Source organism: Phacochoerus africanus, chromosome 13 (assembly GCF_016906955.1).
Source record: "Phacochoerus africanus isolate WHEZ1 chromosome 13, ROS_Pafr_v1, whole genome shotgun sequence".
Classification (NCBI taxonomy): domain Eukaryota; kingdom Metazoa; phylum Chordata; class Mammalia; order Artiodactyla; family Suidae; genus Phacochoerus; species Phacochoerus africanus.
In genome coordinates, this window is record NC_062556.1 from 21,179,383 (window position 1) to 21,201,558 (window position 22,176).

At 38.0% G+C, this 22,176-nt stretch overlaps 2 protein-coding genes across 11 annotated transcripts in view; both read left to right on the forward strand.

Moving 5' to 3' along the window:
* CPB2 (carboxypeptidase B2) overlaps positions 1-11,593 on the forward strand; it is a 64,604-nt gene extending 53,011 nt beyond the window's left edge. The window contains exons 9-11 of the mRNA XM_047756328.1: positions 2,566-2,768; positions 6,866-6,953; positions 11,240-11,593. Coding sequence (XP_047612284.1) covers positions 2,566-2,768; positions 6,866-6,953; positions 11,240-11,424 — 476 coding nt within the window. The 3' untranslated portion in view covers positions 11,425-11,593. The remainder of the gene's footprint in view (positions 1-2,565; positions 2,769-6,865; positions 6,954-11,239) is intronic.
* Positions 11,594-12,206: 613 nt separating this feature from the next.
* The window catches only part of ZC3H13 (zinc finger CCCH-type containing 13), a 100,361-nt gene continuing 90,391 nt past the window's right edge, over positions 12,207-22,176 (forward strand). For 7 of the 10 annotated variants that reach the window (XM_047756524.1, XM_047756521.1, XM_047756523.1 and 4 more), the window contains exons 1-4: positions 12,207-12,544; positions 18,200-18,325; positions 18,666-18,775; positions 21,317-21,428. In XM_047756524.1, the coding sequence (XP_047612480.1) occupies positions 18,209-18,325; positions 18,666-18,775; positions 21,317-21,428 (339 nt within the window). In that variant the 5' untranslated portion in view covers positions 12,207-12,544; positions 18,200-18,208. The remainder of the gene's footprint in view (positions 12,545-18,199; positions 18,326-18,665; positions 18,776-21,316; positions 21,429-22,176) is intronic. The other 3 variants (XM_047756522.1, XM_047756527.1, XM_047756529.1) reach the window with 1 other exon arrangement.

The following is a 22,176-nucleotide window of genomic DNA, read 5'->3' on the forward strand; positions in this document are numbered from 1 at the left end:
GAGTGATGGACAGCTTCAATGCCAAAATGGAAGACTAGAACTTACCTTTTAAAATCACTGTTGAGGCCTGACAATTAGTAGTGCCTTACACGTAATGAGTAAATGGTATTTTTATTTTTATTTTTTTACATTTTTATTTATTTGCTTATTAGGGCCACACACGCAGCATATGGAAGTGCCCAGGCTACGAGTCAAATTGGAGCTACAGCTGCCATCCTAAGTCACAGCCACAGCAACACGGGATCTGAGCCATGTCTGCGACCTACACCACAGCTCACAGCAATACCAGATCCCCGACCCACCGAGCAAGGCCAGGGATCAAACCCATGTCCCCATGAATACTAGTCGGATTCAGTTTTGCTGTGTGTCACAACGGGAGCTCCAGCATTTTTAGAAATAAAACACATATATTTGAAATGAAAAATTTCCAACATATCCAACATGTCAGATGCCCATCTTATACCACAAGTTGTTTTTATTATGTAAAGCACCTGTTGAATGAACAGAATTTGGTTGCTTCAGGAAGCCAGGGAGCATACGGACAATTCAGACTTCCTGTGGGCTACAAAATTTTTGTTGATGTCACATAGAATGGGGATTCCAAATAGTCCTTATACTGAAAGGCTAAAAGTGGTGTCCAATTTAAAAGCCTCACCTTTCATTACCATTATTCATTCCCATAAAGGACTAATTTGGATCACATCAACCTTTGACTCATAGATTAAAAAAAGACCCAACCCATATAGCTATTATTGGCAAAGTCAAGATGGAAATCAAGTGATATAGCCTCTTACAGTAAAGAATGGTTAACCACCAACAAAGCCCAATTTGCATCTCCTGCAATAACAGCACTTACTTTATAGGTTTGCTGTGAGGATTAAATGAGATATTGCATGTAAATCTTAGCAGGGTTCCTGACATACAGCAGGTGCTCTTTGGATGTCAGCTGGTGGTGTTATTGCTGTTCTCTTTGTTCAAGAGAGCAGCTGGATTGAAATTAGAATCTGCATCTTCATTTCAAATTTTCAATGGAGGAGTTCTGATTGGCAGAAAACAGGCGAAGGACCCCATTGGCAGCTAATAAACTGTTTGCAGGAGGAAATCATCTTTTGGGTCAGAAGTGGCTCCCTGGAGCTCCAGCCTTGTGAATTAGATGCAGAAAAGAGAAGGATTGGGCATCAGGTCATCATGTGAAGTAATGTTTACTCTAATTTCTCAAAGAAATGAACAGGTGTTGGGAGTTCTTGTTGTGGCTCATGAAGTTGTGGGTTCAATCCCTGGCCTCATTCAGTAGGTTAAGGATCTGGTGTTGTTACAAGATGCAGCATAGGTCACAGATGTGGCTCAGATCTGACATTGCTGTGGCTGTGGTGTAGGCTGGCAGCTGCAGCTCTGATTTGACCCCTAACCTGGGAACTTCCATATGCCCCTATGCCCCAGGTGCAGCCCTAAAAAGAAAAAAAGAAAAAAAGGAAAAAAAAAAAAGGAAAAAAAATGAAAAAGTGCTATTCTGACGTAAAGTATCACCATCTCATTTTATTTACTAAACCACTTAAGCAAGTTACAAGTAGCACTGAGAGCAGACTTGCTATTCTGAGTTCCCAAATGAGACTTTTCTTTTATGGGCTATATTAATTAGGGGGTTTTGTTTTAAAATTTTTTTTTTTTTTTGTATTTTTAGGGCCGTATCCATGCATGTGGAGGTTCCCGGGCTAGGGACTGAATCGGAGCTGCAGCTGCCGACCTATACCACAGCCACAGCTATGCCAGATCCAAGCTGGGTCTGTGAACTACACCACAGCTCACGGCAACACTGGATCCTTAACCCACTGATGGACGCCAGGGATTGAACTGGCAACGTCATGGATACTAGTCGAGTTTGTTACCACTGAACAATGACAGGAACTCCTTAATTAGGGATTTTTAAACTACATATACCAGAAAAAACCAAACTTACAATGATTAAAGAAAATGGGGTTTATTTTTCCCACATAACCACAAGTTTGGAGGCAGGGCTAACATCTCAGCCACTTTCTTGAGGCTGCGAGATGGCTGCCCTCAGGTAGCAACTCTTAGATTATTTGCTGAGGGCATATAAATATCTGAATTCAAAATAAATATTTAGTAGACATCAGAAATATGTTCTTTGCTGAGCTTGAGCAAGTTCATTTATCTAAAAACGTGACGTCATAGGTACATTGTCAATACATTTTGGGGGAGATCACAAGTTATAATAGGGTGTGGAGTTCCCGTCGTGGCTCAGCGGTAATGAACCCGATTAGCATCCATGAGGATGTGGGTTCAATCCCTGGCCTTGCTCAGTGGGTTAAGGATCTGGCGTTGCTGAGAGCTCAGTGTAGGTTGCAGATGTGGCTCAGATCCCGCGTTGCTGTGGCTGTGGTGTAGGCTGGCAGCTGTAGCTCCGATTAGACGCCTAGCCTGGGACCCTCCATGTGCCGCGGGTGTGGCCCTAAAAAGAAAAAAAAACCAAAAACAAAACCAAAAAACACGTTACAATAGGGTGTGTATCTCCTCGTAATTCTGCCCCATCCGTTGTCACTACAGAGGAAGGTGCCTCAAGTTTCTCGTGCTCAGAAACCTACTGTGGACCTTACCCAGAGTCGGAACCAGAAGTGAAGGCGGTGGCCGATTTCCTGAGAAGAAACATCAACCACATGAAAGCTTACATCAGCATGCACTCGTACTCCCAGAAGATCGTGTTTCCATATTCCTATAACAGAAGCAAAACCAAAGACCACGAGGAACTGGTAAGTGCTGCTTAATTAATTTTCCCACTAGCATTTCAGAAATAAAAGCATGCTTCGTTCAAGAGTCAAAAACTGTGCGGGGGAAATGTTCTCCTCTAGAGGACAAAGGGGTAGACGCTTTGCATCTTGGTGGAACTCTACCAAGAGTCACCCTGAGTCCAGGTTCCCGGAGGGCTTATAAAGTATTGAGCCTTCCTTCGAGGACATGCTCTTCAGTCCAGCAGATGAGCTCTCTAGGAAAATGGCAAACAAGCTCCTTGAACGTCCGGAGAGAACCATTCCACCTTGACCTGATCTACACATGAATGCATATGGAAAGGGCAGGGGCGAGCATCTCTGGTCTGTTTGTGGTGACTAGCTTTCTACAACTGCCTGCCACCCATCACGTCCTAGCACCACACTTACTGATTTAACATAAGCATTGGGAATTGTTTATCCACTGACCTCTCTAACTTGCAGGGCTTCGGTCCTAGGAAAAGCAACTGCAGGGGTTCTCCTGTTTTGTAGCAGGTTAAGAATCTGGCATTGTCACTGCTGATGGCTCGGGACACTGATGTGATATAGGTTCAATTCCCCTGGCCTGGGAAATTCTACCTTGCACACGGCCAAACAAATAAGAAAACAAAAGTAACCCCAATTTCAGCATTGAGGCAAGACCCTCCCTTCTTTTGGGGAACGTGGTGGATGATACAGGACATTCAAAGGGGCCTCACACAGCTGGCTACCCCCTCACCCCTTTTTGGGCTGATGGCAGAAGTTGCAAGTGTGCTTGATGAATTCCAGCTGGGCTTATAAACCCTCATCCCAGATGTCCTCCAGACAAAAAGCTATAGTATATGGCAATAATCCAGTTCTTCCCCAAGGTCTGATCTTTATGTAGTGGTTTGTTTCTTATTGACTTATTTTGTCCTGATTTTCTTAACAGAATAAGCTAGAGCCACATTAGGAACAAGCAATTCCTGAGGACAAATAAAAAGTTATCTGCAGTGTCTGAAAATTACCTCTTTAGAACAGATACATACATATATGTACACGTATATTTTTGCTATTAGGGCTGCACCTGCCGCATATGGAAGTTCCCAGGCTTGGGGTCGAATTGGAGCTACAGCTACACAGCCATGGCAATGCCAGATCTGAGGCATGTCTTCGATCTACACCACAGCTCACGGCAACACCGGATCCTTACCCCGCTGAGCGAGGCCAGGGATCGAACCCGCATCCTCTTGGATTCTCGTTGGGTTTGTTAACCACTGAGCCACGAAGGGAACTGCCAGATACATATTTGATACTTGTGATTCCTGTTTCTTCTCAAGGGAAGACTTTTAAGGAAAACTCCTTTATGGGTGTAATCTTTGAAAAAGTGAGAGGATATTGATCATGATCTAGAACTAGAATTTGTCTGATTTTAACTTATTTTCAGGTTACTATCATCACAAATGTTTGCTGAGACTTATTATGTGTAAAACACTGTATTTGATGAACACTGAAGGAAGCATTAGGTAGGACCCCACCGTTTAGGAGAACACGACATGGTTAGGGAGCTCCGCCAGTAGCAAATATTACAAAAAGCTGTGGAGTTTCCATTGTGGTTCAGTGGTAACAAATCCAGCTAGGAACCATGAGGGCATGGGTTCGATCTCTGGTTTCGCTTAGTGGGTTGAGGATCTGGCATTGCCATGAGCTGTAGTGTAGTTTGCATATGTGGCTCCGATTTGACTCCTAGCTCAGGAGGTTCAATATGCCACAGGTGCAGCTCTAAAAAAAAAAAAAAAACAAAAACCAAAAACCAAAAGCAAAAAACCAAATAGCTGTACTCTAAGGCAGAGTAACTACTAAATCAGTGGCACAGATGGTAGAACTCCCTTCTGACTCGGATAACTAGAGGTGTTTCTGTCTCATTCAGAAGGAAACAGAGAAGCCAGGGGATAAAGTCCTTATCCTGAGGACTTATAATCCATTAAGGTGTGACGTATTGTAAAGAAAAAGGAATGATAAAGTACTAATAAAATCAAGGAACAGGTGCAGTTTCAGCCAGGCATTGAAAGGTGGGATTGCTATAGGTGGACAGAGAAGGGAGGTCTTTCCAAGAGCTGGGAACACAGGAAGTGGTTCAGGGGGGTGTAGGCGTAGAGAAAATAGAAGTTGATTCCTCAAACAGTAGATGAGGTCAGCTTATTTGAATGTCAAATAAATTTGCATTTTATGCTGTAGATAATGTGGCTCCATCAACTTTTGTTTTTTGCTCCATCAACCTGCAGCACATGGAAGTTCCCAGGCTAGAGGTCAAATGGGAGCTGTGACTGAGGCCTACGCCACAGCCCCAGCAAGGCCGGATCCAAGCGGCTTCTGCAACCTATGCTCAGCTTGTGGCAATGCCAGATCCTTAACCCAAAGATCGAGGCCAGGGATCGAACCTGCATCCTCATGGACACTATGTCAAGTTCTTAACCTGCTGAGCCACAGTGGGAATTCTAAAACCTTTTTTTAATGGCCTCCTCCATGGTATATGGATGTTCCTGGGTTAGGGATTGACTCTGAGCCACAGCTGAGACCTGTGCCGCAGGTTCGGCTACACTGGATCCTTTAACCCACTGGCCCGGGCTGGGAATCGAACCCGAGCCTCCACAGTGACCCGAGCCACTGCAGTCAGATTCTTAACCCACTGTGCCATGGTGGGAGCTCCCATTAAAATTTGTTTTGAGCAGAGAAATGGTGCAGCATAATATGAAGCGATAGTCCTTGGGTCAGTCAACAGAGGGACAGTGAATACCATACTGCACAAGCTAGACACAAATAGAGGGGAACAGAGGACCTGGTCACTGTCCTGCGACACACCAGGGACATAAACTTTTTTATTTGATGAGTGTTTGGGAGTTATTAGACATTTTACACCAAAAGGAAATAGAGTCTGAGAAGAATGAAGAGGTATGTACAGTGTTGAGAGAAACTGGGCTTAAAGTTTGGAGCTCATTTTGTCCAGGCCTGGGATAACCCCAAGTTGTTTGCCTTTGAAATATAGTTATACTTTGTTTTATAGTCTAACTTTGTTTTATGGTATAACCAATTCAATCCCTGGCCCAGGAACTTCCATATGCCTTGGGTGCAGCCACAAAAAAAAAAAAAAAAAAAAAAAAAAGAAAAAGAAAAAAAAAATTTGGAGCTCCTGTCATGGTTCAGGGGAAACCAATCTGACTAGTATCCATAAGGACACAGGTTCGATCCCTGGCCTCGCTCAGTGGGTTAAGGATCTGGTGTTGCTGTGAGCTGTGGTGTAGGTCACAGACTTGGCATGGATCCTGAGTTCCTGTGGCTGTGACAAAGGCTGGCAGCTGTAGGTCCAATTAGAACCCTAGCCTGTGAACCTCTACATGCTGCGGGCAGGGGCCTAAAAAGACCAAAAGAAAAAAATTTTTTAAAGGAGTTCTCTGGTGGTCTAGCAGGTTAAGGATTCAGCACTGTCACTGTGGCTCAGGTCACTGCTGTGGTGCAAGCCTGACCCCTGGCCTTGCAGCTTTTTGCATGCCTGTGGTGTAGGGAAAAAAAACAAACAAACCCAAAAGTTTACCTTATTCTTCTCAATTTACCTCTTGGAGAAATGCAGATTTTTCATATATATCATCTCCCTCCAGCTTTATTGAGATGTAATTGACTTATAACATTTTGTGAGTTTAAGGTGTACAAGTGTGATGATTGGATACACATACAGGTTGTGAAATGATTACCACAATAAAGTTAATTAACACATCATCGATCACCTCACAAAATTACACGTTTCTCTTTTGTGGTAGGAATGTTTAAGATTTATTCTCGTAGCAACTTTCAATTGAATACACAGTATCATGAACTATAGGCAGGCACCAGGCGGTGTTTTCGATGCTCGGAACTTATTCCTCTTATACCCGGATGTCTGTATCCTTTGACCAGAATCTCCTCATTCTCCCTGCCCTCCCAGCCTCTGGCCACAACCATTCTCCTCTCTATTTCTTCCTATATACAGTTTGATTCAATTAATATATGATTGGTTTTTGAAAGTAACTTCTACCTGTCCTGTTTGTAAGCTGCACATTAACTGATATTCCATATCCTATTGATTTCAGTCCCTGTTGGCCAGTGAAGCAGTCCATGCCATTGAGAAAACCAGTAAAAATATCAGATACACGCATGGCAGTGGTTCAGAAAGTTTATGTAAGTATTTATTCTTCAGATCTTGGAGAATTGTGAGGTACTAAAGAAATCTGTGTGGATTTAATATTTCTAAGTGGACTCTTTAAACAAGGTCATGTGTAACACAATTGGATTATAACCATTAGAAATGGAAGCATAGGAATTCCCATTGTGGCTCAGCAGTAACGAACCCAGCTAGTGTCCATGAAGATGTAGGTTCGATCCCTAGCCCGGATCAGTGGGTTAAAGATCCAGCATTGCTGTGAACTGCTTTGTAGGTTGCAGACGTGGCTTGGATCTGGCATTGCTGTGGCTGTAGCTTAGTCCAGCAGCTGTAGCTCCGATTCGACCCCTAGACTGGGAACTTTCATATGCTGTGGGTGTAGCCCTAAAAAGAAAGAAAGAAAGAAAAAGGAAATGGAAGCATAACTATGACCGTCCTGAACAAGGTTATAGTAACACAGAAATATACTAAAAAGAAACCTAAGCCATACTTAAAAAAAAAATTATGTCCGTTGCTATAGAGTCAGGATTGTAGAGTTGATATCAAAGGAAGCAGAAAAGGTCATAAAAGGTCAAAAGAATGTTTAAGATGCCCAGGGCCGCCATGGTAAGTTGTGCAGGTTGAACATGATACAAATCTAGGAATACCATTTACATTTCATGGTTTTTCTGTCCAAGAGTATAGCTCATCGCACACTGTGGTTAAATGCCTTTTGTTTCTATCACACTGATGTATGTGGCAAACTCTTAACAAATATTTTGTTTTAAATGGTATTGGAATATAGTTGGCTTACAAAGTTGTGTTGATTTCAGGCATATGACAAAGTAAATCAATTATGTATATACATAACAAGTATTTTAAATTAATTTCTGCTGGAAGGTATTTGCGGAAGGACTTCTTTGTATCTATAGGGGGATAACGGATAATTTTGCTCTTGTTGAAACTGGAGGGGGAGATGGGAGAAGAAGAACAGAAAATAAGCCTCTAACTAGGTGTCAGCAAACCATAACCCATAGACCAAATCCAGCCCCCTGCTTGCTTTTGTGTAGCCTGGGTTAAGCTAAGAATAGTTTTTCCAGTTCTTAAATTGTTGAAGAACATCAAAAGAAAAATACAATTTTGTGATATGCAAAAAGTATATGATTCAAATTTCGATGTCTGCAAATAAAGATTTATTGAAACACAGCCACACCCATTCCCTTGCCTATTGTCTGCATGGCTCTCGTGACAGTAGAGTTGTTTGTGACATAGACTAGGTGGCCTTCAAAGCCTAAAATATTTACCACCCGGTCTTTTACAGAAAAAGTCGGCCAAGATCTGATGTAAACAATTAAATAATAAACTCTAGTTTCATCTGATTGATAAATGAGGAAAATAGAATAGGCTATGGGTTTGAGAATGACGACCAGAGAGAGGGGCTACTTAGCTCAAATAGCCTGGGAAGGTTTTTCAGGTAGTTACCCACCTGGTAAATGGCTGCCAAAGAAAGGTGTAGGAAAACCCAGGGAGAGAGGGCATGGCCTGTGAAAAGGCTTTGAAATAACATACTCAATGCCCCAGAGTTTCCTTTAACAGGTATGCTCTACAGGGGGATAAAAACACATTCATATTAATAATCACATCTTTATTATTTTCAGCAAATTCCTAGAGTCCCAGATGCTCTATTAGTCATAAGTCCAGAATCTTGCTCTTCCTTCTCAATGGCCCCAAATTATCTCAGGACAAACTGGGGCCAGATTGGTCCACACGGTGTCTCTTTCTCTTAGTGTCACTGGTCTGTTGCTGCCTTTGCGGATCCAGGTCCTTGCTCTGGGTCACAACTTCCTTTCTAAATTTCGAGCTTTTTGATTCCCATCCTCTTCTCTACTGTTGTTCTCAAAGCAGGACCATAGTGCCTCAGGGCTGGAGGAAATTATATAACAATTTCCTGTTTTGACGAAATCATTCCATCTCCACTCATGCATTCATTAAGTATAAATCTCATGGTGTGTGTGTGTGTGTGTGTGTAAGTATAGAAAAATAGCTGGAAGAATAAATGCCTCATAATAATAATAGCTAGCAGAAAAATTCACCGAACGAATAGCTAATCCTCTGTTGATGGATATATTTTTTCTTTTTTTTCTTATCAAGTAGTCTTAATTGTAATCAATTGTTATTTCCCCAATACATTTTTTTTCTACTGTACAGCATGGTGATCCAGTTACACATAACCCGTATACATTCTTTTTTCTCACATTATCATGCTCCATCATAAGTGACCATTGATGGATATTTTCAATACTTCAGTATAAACAATGCTTCAATAAATACCTCTGTAATTACTTCAAGTATAGATATTAAAAAGAGGAAGAATGATCACTGCATAGTATACAGAAAACTGTAGAACATCAACCAAAAATATTAGTAAAGAGTTGAGTAAGATGGTTTCCTACGAACTGAACGTAATACAAATATGTAATTTTCTTATATATCAAAAATAATCAGGAAGAAAGTGGAATGGAAAAAAGATCCTAGCACCCCCCCCCCACTATACAGGTATACCACATACGGACTTGTACATATAGATACATACATACATGAATACATTCTTCGTTAAACATATATGTGTGTACACAGAGAGAAATCCATTTGATCTCTGAAAAACCTAGAAAATTTTACTGGTGTACCTAAAAGAAGACAAATAAAAGGAGAAACGTGCTATGTTTTTGAATGGGAAAGCAATACCAAAAAAGTGTGCCAGTCATTCTAAAGTTTATATATTTCATGCAACAATTAAATGACTTTGAACTTTAGTAGAAAGAATACATTTGGTAGAAGAGCTTGTAAAATTCTGAAAAATACGACTAATAAGAGAGAATTTGCTCCAACCAAGTATTAAAACACATTATAAACACACACACACACACACACACGCACACACACACAACCTCTGCCATAAACCAGGTTGAAAGCTAACTTACCAAAAAAAAAAAAAAAAAAAAAAGCGGAGTTCCTGTTGTGGCTTAGTGGGTTAAGAACCCAACCCAACATGGTGTCCGTGAGGATTCAGGTTTGATCCTTGGCCTTACTCAGAGGGTTGAGAATCCGGTGTTGCCATAGGTGTGGCATAGGTTGGTTGCAGATGTGCCTTGGATCTGGTGTTGCTGTGGCTGTGGTGTAGGCCAGCAGCTGAAGCTCCAATTTGACCCCCAACCTGGGAATTTCCATATGCTGCAGTTACAGCTGTAAAAAGAAAAAAATTGCCACATATTACACAGGGCTAATAACACTAATATTGCTTTTATAAACAGTCTATAAAACAAATTGAGAAGAAAATTAGCCAAGACAATTGATAAAAACTATAAAAACGGACAATAAATATACCAAAAAAAATAGTCAACCCACTAATAATTAAACATAAAGTCAGATAATGTGATATTGCCAGAAATGCATAATTCCTATGGATGGCAACAGAAGGAGAAGAGAGCTATTCATACCCTGCTAATGGAGGCATATATTAGTTCAATTCTTTTGAAAGCTATTTGGCAACATGTTGCACAATTGTAAAAAGTAATAATACCCTTAGACCATCAAATCGTCAAGGAAAGAACATTCTAAAGAAGTACTTATGTATAAACAAGGATGTTCATTGTAAAGTTATTTGTATTAATTAGAAAAACTAAGCCTAAGTAATTATTAAACTGAATTACATCCAGCTTTATTGTGCAATGCTATGAGATCATTACAAATGATAAGGCATAGAGTTCCCATTGTGGCTCAGCTGGCTAAGGACCCAACATTGTATCTGTGAGGATGTGGCTTTGATTCCTGGCCTCAGTCAGTGAGTTAAGATCTGGTGTTGCCTGCAAGCTGCATAGGTCGCAGATGTGGCTTGGGTCCTGGGAGTGCAGCTGCAGCTCCCACACCACCCCTGGGTAGAGAACTTCCATATGCAGCAGTTGCGGCTGTAAATAGAAAAAACAAATAAGGTAGGTTTGAACTCAATACATAAAACTGGTTAGAACAGATTACTACACAGCTTGTATAGAATGATCTTTTTATGTAGAAAAAAATGTTAAAGTATGCACTTTAGACTAGAATATAAATGGTGTTTATCACTCCTTGGTATGGTTATATGGGTAATTTTTATTTTCTTCCTTAATCCTTTTATTTCAATATCTATATTCTCCCAGAAACTTCTATTATTTACTAATTAGAAACTAGCAAGGCTATTTTCATTTTTAGCCAAAAAAAAAAAAAAATCCATCTAGTTAGTTAACTTGAAACAACTATTTCAAAAAGTAATTTCTTTTTCTTTTTGCAGATCTAGCTCCTGGAGGTTCAGATGACTGGATCTATGACTTGGGCATCAAATATTCGTTTACAATTGAACTTCGAGATACAGGCAGATTTGGATTCTTGCTGCCAGCGCGTTACATCAAACCCACTTGTAGAGAAGCTTTCGCTGCTGTCTCTAAAATAGCTTGGCATGTCATCAGGAATGTTTAATGCCCTTGATGTTTTTCCCCTTCGGTTCCCAGAGTGAAATTTACTGATTCCAGCAAGATTAAATCATTGTACCAGTTTCTTTTTAAGTTTTATCAGTAGTTTTGATAAAAGGTTTTCCTATTACTTAGTTTTGTCAAAGAAAAAAATAAATGCTACCTTAAAATTGTCAGACAATTTTTTTTTAATGTGTGAGAGGCTAGATACTGATTTTTTCCTTGATTCGCGACTTCGATTAGCCATCTGAAGCAATTTTAATAACTAGATTCATGCAGATCACTCCATCATAAACAAGAAAAGTTGTCAGAAGTACATTAAAGATTTCTGCACGCGTCTTTAAAAACACAACCGTGCCATTCCGTTTGTTCCACAGAAATAGGCCAAGGCTGAGAAAGCAGAGTGTGAAAAACACGACGAAAACCACCTGCTGCTCCAGTTGAGCGGGTCAATAAAAACGTTGCTGAGCAAATGAATGGCTGCAGTCACTTGCGACAACAAATGTGCCATTTTGCACATTTACAACAGACGTTTATTGTAAAAACTTATGTGATAAAAGGAGAAAACCCTTTCTGTTAAATTCACTTTTAATCGAGAGCTTTGGTTCTCCTGGGTTCCCGGTTTCTTCTCCAGGAATTCCGCGTTAAGCACAGATTTGTTAATTTCGACCGCCTGCCTGTGAGCAGAGTTTATGCCGGGGGGCGTGTCCACGAAGGGGCGGTGCCTATGCGCTGACGCCTAATCCGGCGGCCGGAAGCTGCCTAGGTCTGTAGAGGAACAGGGCAAACCATTGACTTCCGGCGTCATTTTGAGGCGATACGCCTGGCGGCCTGATAGTGTTTTCCTTGTCTTTTCTTACTCTCCAGTCTCCCGTCCTTCCTTTTTTCCTCCGTCCCAGGCTCACTTGACCCTGGCGAGGCGGCAGGCGGGTTCTGCTTCCCAGCCGTCCTGGGAGTCCCTCGCTAGCCGAGGACCGGTTCCCGGGAGCCGCGCGCGCACTTCTTTCTCCTCGTCGTCGTCCTCCCAGGGCCAGGCGCGGGGACGGAGAATCGCCTCCCCCGCTCCTCGGAGCGGTGGCGGCCGTGCTGCCTCCGGATTGCGCTTGCGAAAGGACCTCGAGGAGGAGGTAAGCTTGAATTTTGCGAATTGGTGTGGGTACCGGGGGAACGGCGTTGGGCGGGTCCGGGGTAGGGAGGCCTGGCTTGCCCTCCATCCCTGCTGGAGTCACGCCGGGATTTTGAGCTCTCCTTGAGCCACCCACCTTTAACTCCCAGTACTCATGCCTGGTTTCTCGCCCTCGTTCTGATTTTGGCGAGTTTGCTTAAGGGGGCAAGTGGATTCAGACTGTAGGCTTTGCTGGGTCACTACCTTTTGATGTGAGCCGGGGAATTCGCGCGCGGCATTCGCATTTGAATGCGATGGAAGGGTCCCGGAATTTGGTCGTAGATTTAGAAGCTCCCTCTTTAGCATTCCAGACCTATTAGGGAAAGGTATTCCTTTTGGTTGTATTTGGTCCTGCTTATTTCCCGGCAGTGATAACTGAACGATATAGATCCTCGGAGTTGAGTGCTACTTTATAGTCACAGTCTCTAGGTAGTTACTTTTGGCAACAGTCTGTCAAACTGGAGAATGTGGAATGAAAGATGATCTGATATTTGGCGCTATCGTTTTCTAATTAGGTTAAAATAATTTGCGTGGCTGGAAAATTATTCAGAGTTGATATTACGTAAATGATATCGGTAGGATATTGTTTGTGGAGCGTAGTGTCAAGCCCTTCGGTCATATTTGGAGATTTTTAGATAATTTGGACTACTTTGAAAATTATGGGCGTACACAATCTCTTTACTTTTTTAATATTTTTTATTTTGAAGAAACAGTTTAAAAAGTTTGGAAAAGTCTTCACACCTCAAATTTTCAGTTTCCCCGAAAATACTGTGGTAAATCCAAACGCTTAAACAATGCAATCCATACGTATGGTGCCGATTTTTGGAATCTAATTCTGCAGTATTTGAAACTATTGGTTAAAGTACCTAAGTTTTATGGGCATATCTCTAGGTTTTCGAATAATTTCCAATTTAATGAAATATTTAGATCATACTAGGACAGTTTCAAAAAGAGACCATGAATGTAGATATAGGTTTGTAGCAATTTGTGTCTGTGAAAACAGTTGTATGGTGAAACTAAGACTGTGGGGAATGGGAGGATCTAGTTTTATCAAATACATGCCCTTTCCTTGCCTCCTAACTTGGTGATTGGAAATGAACGTTGAATGCATATTTTAAGATATGCAAACTAGTGTTCATGTTTATAAATTAAAACTAAAAGCCAAAAGTTGGATCCTATTTTAATTTCTGTACAAGTTATTAAAATTTAATAAATTAGTGTTAATTTGTATTGTAATGTACATTGGCATTTACATATAGAAAGCAATTGTTTTAACATATTTATTTTTAGAATTGGTTTTCAGTGAATCTTAAGTCTTTCCTACCTCCCCCAACCCCCTCTCTCCTTTTCATAAAGGGTTGAGTTGGAGCTATTTCAGCAGACATTTAGTAGCAGTTGAAACGTTAGCTGGTGTTGGTTTTTTATTTCTTTTTTGGCAGTTTTGTATGTTGCAATTATGTTTACTTCACTTTATAGTAGTTGCCAGCATGGGATATTCTTCCTGCATAGGTTTTAAGGAAATATAATTTCTACACAGTGCTACAGTATTGCCTTCTGCATACCTGTGTAGACAGTTTAGTTATGGCAATTTTGTTTGGAATTCAGTTTGAAATTGTTTTTAGTCTATCTACATATGAGCAATCTGCAAGATTAAGAAGGGTCTTTTTTCCTTGAATTATGTTAACAAAAGTCTCAGATTATGCATCAAGTAAACATTTTTCTTTCAAAAGAAATAGAAATATGAAGAGATCTTTTAATATAACACTTTTAATTTTAGAATGCCATTGGATAGGGATTTATTCTCCTACCAATTAGTGCCGGTAATTATGTAACCTTAATTGCCTCAATATTTGACAATTTCCTAATGTTATGGTGCAACTTAGCCAGATTAAAGTGGTTTATGCTTTCATTTATGCGACTGGAAGATGATATCTCAAAAAGATGTTATTGTGGATTGAGGTGAGAATACTAGAACCAGTGTTTTACTGACAAGATTTTAGTAATTAGGTGTCAGAAATAATTACTCAAAAGAGGCCCCTGTATCTCCTTTCTCAACCATATTTGCAGTATGAAGCTGTGAATACTTTGTGATATTTGTAAGTTTCCAGGAAGGACACTTCCCATTTATTAAGACTTTTTGTTTTGTCTTAATAAATTCAAACTTTATGTCCCCGGTTTTTCATTTTCTTTTTCAATTGAAAAAGTATTAAAACTTCTGATATTTATTTAGTCAGTAAATGGGGAGAAGAAATATAATAAATCAGTATACTTTCACCAGTGTCACTCTGGCTTTGATAATGCTGGTGTTTGGGGAAGACATGATAACATGAGTGAAAGTGTGATGGCAACTTGAAACTAAAGAATAATTTGAAAACTGGAGGGGAAACCTTCGAAGTCTCTGAGATAAAGAAGACATATTTTTATCTTGTTTCTGATTTTTCTTACATACTTTGAAGCATTTATTTCTTATTGAAGCCTATTGAGATATTAATTGAAAAAAAAAATTCCCCCCCTCAGTCAAACCTCATTTTATCCTGTTGTGGTTTATCTTTCTCTTTGGGTCCAAATTTTTATATTGAAAATTCTAATTTTTATGGTAAATGGTAACATCATTCTTAATTAATATCTACGAGCAAATGCTTTTCTGGTATATTGTAGATAATTGTATATATTTAGACAAATAGGATTTAAAATGTTATGTTTCGTATTCTTTGCAAGCATAAAGCATTTTATCTGTGCAAAAATCATGAATGTTTTATAGTAATATTTAGGTAATGTGTTATTATTGCCTACTGATAGAAGTTCCTACACAGATGATCAGAAGACTTCCTCTATCAGTTAGTAAACTTGAATTCTACTTCTCCCATTTTTCCCCTCAGGTGTTGTTTTGTTTGGTTGGTTGGCTGGTTTTTTGTTGGCTGTGTGTCATTCCCCCCCCCCCCCCCCCAGGATCTCTCTGTAACCCAGACTCAAACTCAGTGTCATTTTAGGCCAAGGTCTGACACTGTTGGAGTCTGAAAAAAGAGGAAAATATATCTTTACTTCAATGTTGTTCTTCCCTAAGTTGGAAGACTCACCAGTAGCAGAAGTAAAATTCTTGGGGTAATCACTGTGTAGGTGCATCCTGAATAATTCGTAATGTCAGCTGTAAAAGCAACTTTTGTCTCCGTGGGAAGGAACTTTTTTAGTGGAAAGAATACAAGGAGGGGGTAAGATTGGATCACTAGTCCTCAGTCCAAACCCTCTGAAGTCTTCAAAGGGTTATGTTAGGGATCTAGGGTGGGAGAGAATCTGAGACCATGCTTTCTGGCTGTAGGTCAGAAGAGAGGAGCACTGATCAAGCAACAGTATTTGGGGAAGAGAAACCGTGGAGTTAATGATATCTGGAACCCTCAGTAAAAGAAGAAGGGAGATAATAGATAACCAGTGTTTTGATCAGTATAATAATTAGCTTGTTGCCCCAATTGTGAAGAACACTGCTGTCGATTTTTTTGGAGGAGGATGTGTTGCGTGTAGGGGCCTATTGGGGATAGGGATTTTGCAGGCAGACCTAATCATTTCCATTGATAGTGGAAGGAAAAATGTAAGGTTTAGTCATCTTGAGGCAGTGTGGTGGGATGGTGTGTCTCGTTCCCAAAGCTAATAAGGAGCTTTTAGAACCTATTCATTTTTAAGTTTATTAGAAATGTTTTTAGAATCAAATTAGTGCATGAGGATTTCAGTGTATTAATATTTATAGTAACATGAGGAAACAAATCATTTTTGTTCTTTTTCCATATATTTTGTTATATATTTACTTCTTATCAAATCTTAGTTATAAATTATAAAAAAGTGGTTTTCTCACTTAATCAAAGCTCTGCATTTTCTAGGAGATCTTCCTCAGCACCACTTATCACTATCTTGGCTTTTAATTATTTAGGGTCAATAAATCAAATGTACATAAGAAATTTATCAACTTTTCTTTATAAATTCACATTTGGGCTGAGAATGAGCCTAAGAAAAGTTAAATTGAAAATTATCCTTTAACATAACTCTAGTGTGAAGGGTAAACCCTTACTTGGAGAACAGTTGATACATAAGTGATTTTATGTTGTATAATTTCTTGTTCACTTATGTGACACTCTATGTAATTAAAAAATTGTACTTTAAAGTTACTTTCCAACTTTTTTGAATCCCTAAAAGTTGATTGTAATTGTAAGTAATGATTATATTGTATATTAAATGATAAGAATATACGTTTTTCCAATATGAACGTGCCCTGTTAGATCATATATTTTCCTTGTGGTTATCTTTGTTCATTTGTCAAATGTTGTCCTTATTCTTTGGACCTTTTAAAAATGTGACCTGAAAAGGAGTATCTAACTGAACCAAACATTGTTTCTAATTTTTTTTTTAAGTTTTGATTCTGTGCTACCATGATTCAGTTTCCTTTCAAGTGATGTGACTTTACTTTGAAACCACATTAAAGAGCACTTGTAAACTTTAGAGACTAGTTCTTTACCAAATAGCGCTTTTACCACTTTAGCTGACATCATTCATTCTAGTAACTTGATTACTAACAAAATTTCAATTCATTTTTAGTGTATAAAGTGTGATATGGTTTAGTTCCTTTTTCTTTCTCTTAGCCTGTTCCTACCCACTTCCCACAGTAGTATACTCTCCAGATTATTCTAGGTCTAGAATTTAACATTGTTTTCAAATATATATTGTAGTGCTCTTGTCTGATATTTTCATTTCTAGTTGAATCACCTGGAATTATTGTATATTTTAGTTTTTAATGTTTTATTTACTTTTGTAAACTATTTTGATAATTTGTCTTTCTATTCTCATAACTAAAGCTGGTAGAGTAACCCATTTATTTCTTTTAGCACCTTTGACTTTTATGCCAATGAATTGACATAGTAGGTTATCGAAACATTTTCACTTTTTTTAGTTCTACAGCTTATCCTATTTTGAAAGTTATTTTTATCTATATTGAGGGTTTTTTTTTTGGTATTATTGAAAAAGAAATATCCTTGATTAGACTATTCTTCTTTGGCTTCTCTAAGACAAAGAAAATATTTGAATAGTATTTTTCTCCCAAGTTGATTTTTGGAACATAGCTAATGTTATTATCCCTTAAACTGTATAAGACATAATTTCTGCGATCATTAAAATTCTTACCTGGTTTTATTTTTGCCATAGCTTTCTTTTCCAGTTAACCAGTTGATGGAGAATGATGGCACAACTTTTCTTTAAAAGATAGTTGCTAAATTTTGAAACAACTTTTGTGAGGAACTTAGAAACTAAACGTTTTATAGTGTGTCTTCTGAAATTGAATATATTGTGAAAACTTAACTGTGTGGGTAGAATCTTACTGATTTACTCTGCAGAAGAGGTGAAATTCTAGTCAAAAGATTTCACAGTTGTTATAAATTCACTAATAAGATGTGTCCTAGAAGACAGCTTCTGTTTACCTCTGTTGACTTTTGACCTCTCCTGTGGCTTTTTTTCTTCTGAGGAAAATCCCCTGTAATTTTGCAGTGTTATCTACCATTTTATCAGCTTGTAAGTTACGGGCTCAGTTATTTAAAACTGAAGAATTTTACAGTTTTGCCTCTCTCTTTTTTGGTTAAAGTAGTACAAAATGTCAAAAATTAGAAGGAAGGTCACAGTGGAAAATACCAAGACCATATCTGATAGCACATCCCGAAGACCCAGTGTATTTGAGAGGCTTGGACCCAGCACTGGCAGTTCAGCAGAGGTGAGTCCTCACTAGTAGAGTCACGAGGGTTCTCTTGCACTTATTCTTGTTTATATCGCAAAAGTGAATAGGTTGTTGTATTGTAGGAATATTAGTTTGGTAACTTGAAAAATGTGTTTCATGAAAAAGAGTGAGATGGGCAGTAGGGTTTATGGGTTTTTCTTTCTTTTTTCCTTTTTTTTTTTAAATCCTGATTTTTTTATTATTTGGGGAGTAGTGTATCTCAGGTTAGTTAGCATTTCGATAGCATTTTCTTTAATTTTTGTCCCACTAGCATCTTTTTTTTCCAGAAATAAATATGACTACATATGAAATTTACGTAGTAATGTCTGTCTCTTAGACACAGTGCCGTAACTGGCTGAAGACTGGCAACTGCCTCTATGGAAACACATGTAGATTCGTACATGGCCCTTCACCCCGTGGTAAAGGTTATAGCAGCAATTATAGAAGGTAAATTGAGAACTTCGAATTGTTCGTATAATATTAGAAGATGGCTTTTGTATTTTATGTGGTATAAACATCTGAAATACTACCATGTATTTGGTCAGATATTCTACTTTGGTGGTAATCTTATCAATAGTCACAGATCAACAGCATCTTTTTAGTGGTTAATTTCAAAAGTAATAAAATGTTTGCTTTAAAATTAATTTTTTTCAAAACATTGTTTTTGTAACATATATATATATATATATATGGCTTACGTTCATGGCTTACTTTCATGCCCTACTCCTTAACTGTGTATTAAAGTGCTGCTTAAGATGGCACAATTTCATGGATTTGTTTTGAGTGAGGAGAAACTACTTTCAGCTATTAAAATAGTAACATTTAAATAGGATATTATAATGACAGCTTTTTAAGATGTTCTAAATTCAACCCCTAATGACAAAAGATAATGTCATGCAAGCTCTGTAAGTTAAAATCCATTTGCCAAATCTTTCATCACAACATATTGATGTAAAGGAAAATACATATTTATATGTGCATAGATGTACTACCTATTTAGAACATCATTTTGCCTTTAATAAAGACAAGGCTTAATATATTTTACTTTTCTTTTGGTTCCCTCATGATGGTTTTTGTCATGATATTTAAAGATGTTAATGTACATAAAGATTGTCATAAAAACAATTTAAAGCTGATTGGTAAAAGCTGATTTACCTAGTCCTCAAATTGAGTGTGCTGATTGCTTTGGCCTCAGCAACAGTATAAAAACTGGACTTTAGCATTTGGAGTGGCTTTTTTTTTTTCTTTAAATTGGGTGAATTTTTGTATATGTGTATAGATTTTGAAGTTTAATAGAATTTAAAATTCAAACCCTAAACATTAGCTGACTTTCCTTCACTTACAATGTTGTACACTTTAGTTTGTTTGTGATGGTGAATACAATGTTTTATTTGTATCTAGATTTTCATCTGTCCCTTCTGTCAATGTGGGAAAATTACTGTTCATAAGTTTAATATGTGTATAAACATATACTTGGGGAAACTATTCCAATAATTTTAATGTTTTGCTTATATTGTTATTGTACTTTTGATACATGCTTTACTTCATCTTTGAAATTTATTATTTACTGACTCAAAACTTTTATGCAAGAGATGGCAAAGAAATTTGTCTAAAGTAGAAAAAAATGGTGTCATTACTAGATTTAGAATAAAGAATTTTTTGTATATTTTGCTATTTTGTGCATTTTTTCTCCCATAACTTCCTTTGTGTATTTCCCCCTTTTTCAAATAAGGAAGAACAATAGAGTTCATAATGTGATTCAAAGATGGAGAGAAAAGCAATGTATTTCTGAAATGCTTATTTAGTCACAGGTCAATTAAGTCCTTGAGCATTTACTATGCGCAGAGCTCTCTGTTAGGTACTGTTGTTTCGGATAGAAACAAGTTTGTGGTGAACTGTCTTATATAAAGGAAACTAGGACACACAAGATTTACATGGGCATCATAATTATTTAAAGCATTTAAGTGCTGGTTCTTAATAAGAAGTTGCATTTACAAGTTCAGCTTGAACTGTTAAAACATTTTTAAAAGATCTGTAAAATGTGCATGCAAATGTTAATGAGATCCTTTAAAGTGAATTGGCTGAAATTATTTTTTTTCCCACTAACCATGTGATTTAATTAATGATTGATAAATTAAAGGAATTGATTTGATTGACCAACTATTACTTGAAATAGATGTATTTACGTAGTTTGTTCATAGCTTTAAAAAGATATTATACACAGTATTTTTCGGTTGCTAAAGAGGGACGTATCATCCCCTAACATCTGCTGCCCTCTTTTAAGGGTTCTCTAGGCATATTCTTTAAAGGCAGTGCGTTTTCTGTCTCTACTTTGTTTTTCTCACCTAGTGATGGTGTGAAAACAATTGAACAGCCATTTATCAAACGTATTATTTTCCTTAATTAAAAACAGTCCACAGCAGAGTGTAAAATCACTGTTGAAAATCTTGCTTTGAATTCTTTACTACTTTCTGTTCTGCAATAATTTCAAATTTAAGCAGTTTTAAGAATAACATAACTCCTGTATTTGCTTTGGTTCTTGAGATGCATAAAATATTTTGTGGCATTCAACCACATGCATGTGTAGAGGATAATACAGTTGTTTCTGGATTCATTTTTTGGAGTTGCGGTTTAAAACTTTACCTTCTAATTTTTTGCTAACTATGTGATGAATAGGGAAACAAATTAAACCGTTAATACCAATTCCTTTCTCGCAGCTCACATATAGTTTTTTTATTAATATCATGAGTACCTGCCACCCCAAGGAATTTTAATGTATACGTTTTGATTGGTATTGGGAGGAAACCTGTAAGTAGTGCTCATATTCTTACATATTAATATTTAAGCTGAATTTATTATTTTTCTGAACTTTAGGAGTCATGAACAGTAGAAAAATTATATTGAGATTTGTGAAGTATAAAATGTTATATAAATATAGATTTTTGTTGTTTTGTTTTTTGTTTTGTTTTTGTTTTTTTTGGTTCAAAGGTCACCAGAAAGACCTACAGGGGATCTTAGAGAAAGAATGAAGAACAAGCGCCAAGATGTGGACACTGAGTCCCAGAAACGAAATACAGAGGAGTCATCCTCACCTGTTAGGGTAGGAATGCATTTCCCAAAACAAAGTTAAATTTCCGTAGCAATTTATTATTTATGTTACATTTTAAATATCTTGTTTCTTGTTTGCCAAGTATATGGTAAATATGAAATATTGCATTATAATGTTTTACATGGATAATGTAATTTAGCGGAAAGAAGTCCTGTGGGAAAACTCATAATTCTTATTGTTTTAGTTCTTGGTGGTAGTTAAGATGAAGGGAACTGGTTGGCAGAGCTCCAGGTGAACTTCACAGGGCTTCTGTGGACATCACGGCTACCTAAATGTATTCTTAAGTTTTCAGAGTTCAGCCTGCTTCCAAGAAAGGTTGAAGTGGCTCCCAGTAGAACACTTGTAATTAAAACAATGAAGGCAAGGCATGATGGTGACAGAAACTGAATGCACATATGCACATACCAAATTTAGTGAATTTCCTGGCAGTGAAGCCCAATGAGAAGCACAGTTTATGATGTAGTTTATTAATTAAAAGAAAACATAGATGTGTGTCATTAGTGGAAATTTCCCAGAGCTAATTTTTTTTTTAAGATATTTATCACTCTCTTGCATGTGCATTTGCAGCAGATTTATTGCAGTAGAGTTCACCTAATTTAAAGTGTACGCTTGGGTCCTTTTTCCTGTATTCACAGAGTCATGCATCTATCACCACAGTCAATTTTAGAACAATTTCATGACCCTAGAAAGAAAACTCGTACCTTTTCGTGGTCATTTTTCTAGCCCCTCAATTGACCAC